Here is a 7,558-nt window from a genome sequence, read left to right as displayed (position 1 = left end):
GTCCTAAGCCTTTACTGTGGCTCCTTGCCTAGGTCTGTGCCATCTCACAAAATGCTCAAGTTTCTACAATTATTCACATCCCTTCTTTGATGTTCCTGATCTGAACTCGTTGTGAAGAGAAATATCTGATCAAACTACTTTGCACGAATTCACATTCCTTCCTTTAGCAATAGATCAGTGTACTTGCTCCCTGCTCCCACCCATTGGGAGGGTTTCAGTCTAGTTTTTAGGTATTATATAGAATTCAATGTATTTTTAATAAAGTCTACATGTAATAACTAAATTGCAAGATTCTCTTCTTTAGACCTTCATATATATAATAAAAAATGTTATAAGGTTTTTGGAAAATTTTTTTGAGACTTGTGTGTTGTTTAGAAGTAGTGCAGGTAAAATTTTACAATGAACTACTGTATTTATTATATTCTTTTTTTTTCAATCTTTATCGAAGTATAATTGCTTGTATTCTTAAAATACTTGCATGTTAAGAAAAATAGCGATCAGATTGTTCAGCATTAATACTTCCAAACTTAAACTGATATTGATTATAATTTAATGAAAACATTTAAGGTATATTTGCATCTAGTATAATTGTTATGATCACTTAAAAAAAGTCACAGAACGGGAGGAAAACAGTGCTTAGATTAGCCAATACTGTTATTTTTAAAATGTAAGTCTTCTTCAGGACTCAGCATATTTTAAAAAATGAGATAAAATTATTTTTTGAAAATGGAATTATCCTCAAACTGTCATTACTGTTTATTTTAAAGCAGAGGATGTAAGTGCTTTATTTTTGATCACCTCCAATGAGATAAGAATCTATGAAGCTGGTAGGAAAATGAGTTCATGACCAAAATGCTTACTCACTGACTATAGGAAATCAAAAACTATTATACTAAACCTGGAACCTACAAAGCAAAGCAATTGTTTTCTTTGAAAAGTATGTAGGGTTTGGAAAATTTCTGGGATTTGTCTGTACAAGCATCCTCTGGGCCTTAAAAGTGACGTTTTATGGAAATGCTGGCGTATCAAGTTGGGAAAGCTAGGAAGTGGTGCTTTGCGGGTTCCTATGGTGGTTAGGTAGTTCTCAGAAGACAGCACTGGAAATTAGATAATTGCTGATGTCATATTTTTCACACACACAATTTGGTGTCCTGGGCGCTATAAAAGCAGCATCTTCTAACTTCCCATCACAAGCAGAATCATTGAAAGCAACAGGTAAGTCCTCCAACAAACTTGGTATGCATGCTTGTTTGTTGGGTGTGACACTTCTTGAGACTTACTTTTTTCCTTTATGTTGTTTTTGCTTCTTGTTCTCTTGATACCAGGTTCTCCTTCCCTAGTCACCAGTTGCTCGAGTTTGTGTTGTCTACAATGGCTGCCCGGCAGAAATCTATGAGCGCTTCCCTTATGGGGACTCTGGCGGCCAGCTGCCTCCTCCTCATGGCCCTGTGGGTGCAGGGAGGAGCGGCTGTGCCCATTGTGTCGCCGTGCAGGCTCGACAGGGCCAACTTTCAGCAGCCTTACATCACCAACCGCACCTTCGCGTTGGCTAATGAGGTACTCATCTCACTCTTTCTCTCTTTCTTTTGCATCCTTATCTACCTGGAACCTGAATAGTTCTTAAAGTTTCTTCAGAGCACATCTAAGATCTTTAAGAAACCAACATTTATCTCTACTGGTAGACCAGCCATCATATTCTCTGTCTCTTCTGAGACTTTGTGGAGATCTTCCAATGTACGCCTTTAGGATGCATACATTGAGTTTTACCCTGAAAGGAGCCATTTAGTAGCTCATCTTACTATTTATTTTTCCCTTTATTCCTCTAAGCATTATTTTATTTTACTTTATTTTATTTTATATTTTGAAGAGAAAGAAAATGACATTTATTGAGCACTTACTATATTATGAACTCTATGCTAGGAGTTTTAAATCCATTTTTTTTTTAAACTGAGGTATAGTGATTTACGATATTATTTAAGTTTCAGGTGTACAGCACAGTGATCCACAATTTTTAAGGATTTATAGTTATTATAAAATATTAGGTATATTACCTATGCTGTACATTATACCCGCATATCTTATTTATTTATTGAAGTCTAGTTGATTTACAATGTCGTGTTAGTTTCAGGTGTACAGCACAGTGATTCAGATATATATATGTATATATATATATTCTTTTTCAGATTCTTCTCCCTTGTAGGTTATTACAAAATATAGTTTCCTGTGCTATACAGTAGGTCCTTGTTGGTTATCTGCTTTATATATAGTAGTGTGTGTATGTTAATCCCAAACTCCTCATTTATCCTTCCTCCCAACACCTGAGCATTATTTTAAACTCATGCACATATCTGAATCCTTTCTTTAGTCATTATGTGGCTGCTCTGGGGAGAGGGCATAGAGTACAGCTCTACTTACAGACATTTCTTCTAGCTCCTTGACATCCAGGCACTTAGTCTTTTCTTCTCTTCCAGGCTAGTTTGGTAGATAACAACACAGATGTTCGTCTCATTGGGACCAAACTGTTCCAGGGAGTCAAGGTAAGCCATAGGCATGATGCCACTCGTGGTTATTTGGAGCGGTGGTGAGGATGGGTTGGGTCTTCTGAATGTCGCCTAATATGAGCCCTGCTGTTTCACTTTCACCAACAGATGATGGAGCGCTGCTGTATGCTGAAGCAGGTGCTGAACTTTGCCCTTGAAGAGGTGCTGCTCCCCCAATCCAATAGATTCAAGCCCTACATGCAGGAGGTGGTGCCCTTCCTGGCCAGGCTCAACAAAAAGCTAGGCCAATGCGTAAGTTCCTTTCCCAACCTAAGTCCACCCGCTCCCAGGTGCCCACCCTCTCTCTTTCTTCTGCATGGAGTCCTTTTCTTTCCCACCCTCGTTTGTTGCCCCTCCCATGCTGGCAGTTAGAAGTGCCTCAGTAACACCATTACAGGAATCGTTGGGAATCACAGAATGTTTATTTTTGCTTTAATTGAGTCACACTTTGAGTTGATGGTGATGGACAGGGTCTGAAAGACCACATGGAGCTTATTTGTCCCTGGAAAAAACCAATTCGGGTTATGTGAGATGAGAAGGGAGTTGGGAGCTGTAAGGAAAAATACCAGTTGGTGCAAATGAATCCACTGAGTATAAGTTGATGGAGGGAGGGAACTGGAAAGAGAGAAAGAGGGAAACAAGATTTAATATTTGGTGGTGGGTGGGTGAAGACTGCTGCACTTTTGATATGGGAAGTGACAAAATCAGAGGTGTGTGAACTCGATGCCTCTGAACATTTAAAACTATGAAAAAAGATTTGAGTGGAGTGAGCAGAGCAAAGGGGGCCTAGTATTTATTGCGGAGGGCCCTGTTCACATAAGATGCTTTATGTATGTTTCTTGTTCTGAGCACGCATTTTTGATGAGGTGCAGTTATGGTTTTATTCTTGACAGGATTTGCATAAACCACTCCACTCTTTCCACAAACTTCAACCTCAGTAGGGTTTCCCAAAAGTGAAGTGAGGTCCCATGTAATAGAAATGACTGGACTTTGGTGTCCAAGGAAATTCAAGAGCTCAGAAAATCTAGGCCACTGGTGAAATCTAGGTCATTGTGGGCAAAATTGCTAAGCACATTAATTCCAGGTGAATGTAACTTACCTCATTTAGGGGCGCTGAGGTTCAAAAAGCTTCAGTACAGCTGTGTTAAAATTGTTACTCTGGTTTTCATTTTGTAGCATATGGAGTGTGACAACCAGAATATCCAGAGAAATGTACAGAATCTGAAGGACACAGTGAAAAAGGTACTACTGATAACTGTTAATGCTAAATCATTTGCTAGAAGAGACAATGTTGTTTTCCTTTCCTTTCTTTTCTTTCCTTTTTTTCCCCCCATGTCATGACTTTTTACTTGATTCTCCTGCCATTGGGTTGACTATTTAGGTGCATATGTGTTTAGATGTGTCTATATGTTTATAAGTCAATTTCCAAATTTTGCAAATCATAGAATTCTAGAACTGGCTAGGAACTTAAATCATCTAATCTCATCACCCCATATGCCACTCACTGGCAGAGCCAGAATAGAATGCAGGTCTTCTGAATCCCATCCAGGCCAGAAGCAATGGATATTATGTTTAGTCTCATTAATTCTAAGGGAAATTTAAGAGTCCTACTGATTCATTTAATCTGAAGAAGCATTTGTTCAAAACCAGAAAAGTGTCTGGGGGTAAATTTATTTGAAATAATTTTTGAAGTCATTCATTTGAAGATTTAAAACTTGGAGAAATATACCCAGAACAAACATAACAAAAGAGCTGGACGTGCATATAGGATGAATTTCTGGAATGATTGATACCTACATTTAACTGTTATAATATAATACCCAATATCTATTGATTTTAACTTAAAAGCAAAAGTGAACAACCCCCAGTTTCTTTTACACCTTTTCAAATAGAATGAAAATACTAGTAACGGATTCATTATAGGGAAATGATACTCTGAGCTGGAAACGCTCTTTTCTTCCTCTCTCATTTTCCTTCCTTTCTAGTCTCCTCCCTCCTTCAACAATGCCCTAGTGAGCATCTATCTGGTATAGGTTAGTGTATATTTCAACAGTGAAAGATACTGTCAAGTGGCCTATTTGAGGAAAAGAACAATGGTGGAAGGCTCAGGCCAGCAACTGTGACTCATCCAAAAACCAGAGGTATGATTAGTAGCAGCAAAAGTGATGATTTGGCAAGCAAGTACAATGAAACCTCAGAAACACGAAGGCTCTAGTTGATGGAATTTTCAGGAACAAGCGTAACCTCAATTCCCCCTTTTTTCCCTCTTGATGTTTTTTATAAAAAGTCTTTCTTCCTGAACATGCTTTAATGAACGTGTCTGGCTCTTCCTTTGATAACTGAAGGATCTGTTGTTTTTCATTGTGAAGATCAACTCTCTTTGTATAGAATCATTAGCTAGACGTGGAGGGCTGAATATTAGCATGCCATAGCCGCTAAGAAGTACTTTGCGCTTCTGGTCTGAAAAATCCCTCATGTCGGCTTACTTTGTTGTCTTTAGAAAAGTGAAGTGGGAGAGAAAAATCTGCTGGTGATCTGTGTGGGAAAACAGATTTTAAATCTTTTAATCCATTTTGAGAGAATTGACTTTCACGTTTGCAACAGGTTGCCACGTGGAAGAGTGGTTATGCTTTTGTTTTTCCCTTTAGCTCCAGAAAGCATAGTGAGAGGAATGTTATTCAGACAAATCGCAGCATGAGGAAAAACTGGTCAACGCTGTCTGAAACGGGAGGGTTGTCTTGGGGGGTAGTAATTCCGTCACTGGAGGTAAAAGCAGAGAGCAGGCTATAGAAGAACGGATGACACACAGTAGGGCAAGAGAAGCTTTAAAATTCTTTATAATCTTGGGAGTCTTTGAGATATAAAAATGATCTCTTGGCATTATGTCAAAGGAAGTATGGAAAGATGGAATGGTGGAAGAAAGCAGGAAGAGAAAGGAGACCGCAATCTAGATGACAGTGATGACTTAGGGTTGTTGTTTTCTTTGAGGTAATCTTGAGCACATTTAATAGATTAGATGAATTTCAGAGGAGGATGATTTGGACTTGAACCTGGGTTCCCTCACCCATGGAGTTTGAAAGCCTCATTTGCCTCTGCTTGGAAGGAGGAGGAAAGAAGGGGTGTTAGAAGTCGTATCTGGCCCTCTACTCTTAAAGCAACTGGATAGGATGCATTTGGTATTTTTCCCATAAATGTGAAAACCTGTTTTTTCTACCCCTCGGTCAAGAAAGTGGAAACAGAAAAAGCCCATGTGTATTGGTAATGTGCAGTTTGGATTCAAGGCTGTTTGAACTAAGTGGTTATGTGTAACTGATTGGTCATAGACAGTAGTGGGCCTGGGAGGTAGGGCAAGGAGGATGAGTGGCACTCTGGGTCCCCCAGATCCCAGCACAGCCTCTATCTGCTTGCTCTGGTTAGGAAGTGGTTTGAAACATCATCAGCTTAGATTGATGCCCACAGGTGCCCTCTCAGTTCAGATAGCCATACTTTTAAAGTCTTTGGCAAATCACATACACTTGCTAAAAGGGTATTACTACTGATCGTTTACAAAAGGCTAAACCTTGGTTTCTGTCCCAGCAACCTAACCATCTCATCTCCCTCTAATTCGTTTCTCTTTAGAAAACATGGTATAAATGCTGAAATACTTGTGTGTTCTTATTTTCACAGCTTGGAGAGAGTGGAGAGATCAAAGTAATTGGAGAACTGAATTTGCTGTTTATGGCCCTGAAAAATGAATGCACTCGTCCAGGGCAAAGCTCGGAAATGGATAACTAACGCTTCTTGCCTGTTAGGAATAACAATAAGATCCCCTGAGGTTTTCTTTTAACAAAAGGAAAAGGGGACGCCAAACTCCACAGTCCTGTGTGGATTCTAAACAAACCCCTGCTTAGCTTAAAAAAGGGAACAATGTCACTTGTATCCATACGACCAGAAGGTAGACCTTCCAAGCATAACGAGATCTATTAATAGATAACATTTTATCGTAGTTGGTGTTTTATACACAGAAATTTAATTTTTAAGCAGTTGTCTATTTCCCCACAAAAAAGATTACTTTCCCATCTCTTTAGGGAAAAAGCCCCTAAATAATTTCATTTCCATAATCAATAATTTATATTTATGAATTAATTTATTGTTATAAGTACCTGTCTTATTTATGTCATTTTACTAATATGGATTTATTTATAGAAGCATTCTAAGATATTTCTACTTAATCATAAGGCTAATATTAATATTTATGATAATAATTATGGAGCTATGTATGATATGTTTATTTTATCTCAATAAACACTTCTGTATCCTAAATCTTGTGGCTTTGTGATTTTTCCCCCCTTTAATATTACCACCACCACCACCATCATCATCATCATCGTGTAATCATTTCTATTTGCTAAATGGGCCCAGAACCTGTATAAATGATTTTATTCCTGACTCTAAGTAAATGAGGTGGCTATTAGTATTATCCACATTTTACGGATGGGAAAACTGAATCAGAAACATGTTAAAAAACATTGTGTCACTATAAGCAGTGGACCCTTATTAAAGCTAGGTCTAACTGATTTCTGGGGGAATCTGTTATACTACCTATATAGACTTTTTTTTTTTTTTTCATTTTAACATCTTTATTGGAGTATAATTGCTTTACAATGGTATGTTAGTTTCAGCTTCACAACAAAATGAATCAGTTATATATATACATATGTTCCCATATCTCTTCCCGCTTGCGTCTCCCTCCCTCCCACCCTCCCTATCTCACCCCTCCAGGCAGTCACAAAGCACCGAGCTGATCTCCCTGTGCTATGCGGCTGCTTCCCACTAGCTATCTACCTTACATTTGGTAGTGTATATATGTCCATACCTCTCTCTCGCTTTGTCACAGTTTACCCTTCCCCCTCCCCATATCCTCAAGTCCATTCTCTAGTAAGTCTGTGTCTTTATTCCTGTTTCACCCCTAGGTTCTTCATGACATTTTTTCCCCTTAAATTCCATATATATGTGTTAGCATACGGTATTTGTCTCTC

At 38.5% G+C, this 7,558-nt stretch overlaps 1 protein-coding gene across 1 annotated transcript; it reads left to right on the top strand.

The window, feature by feature from the left end:
- The first annotated feature begins 1,371 nt into the window (after window positions 1–1,371).
- On the top strand, window positions 1,372–6,314 carry IL22 (interleukin 22). The gene is made up of 5 exons (XM_060023851.1): window positions 1,372–1,557; window positions 2,472–2,537; window positions 2,649–2,792; window positions 3,717–3,782; window positions 6,207–6,314. Exons 1-5 carry the CDS (start codon window positions 1,372–1,374, stop codon window positions 6,312–6,314), a joined length of 570 nt encoding a protein of 189 aa, XP_059879834.1.
- Window positions 6,315–7,558: the final 1,244 nt, after the last annotated feature.

Source organism: Delphinus delphis, chromosome 11 (assembly GCF_949987515.2).
Source record: "Delphinus delphis chromosome 11, mDelDel1.2, whole genome shotgun sequence".
In the NCBI taxonomy this organism is placed as follows: Eukaryota; Metazoa; Chordata; class Mammalia; order Artiodactyla; family Delphinidae; genus Delphinus; species Delphinus delphis.
Note: the sequence above shows the minus strand (reverse complement) of the source record. Positions and strands in the feature narration are given on the sequence as shown.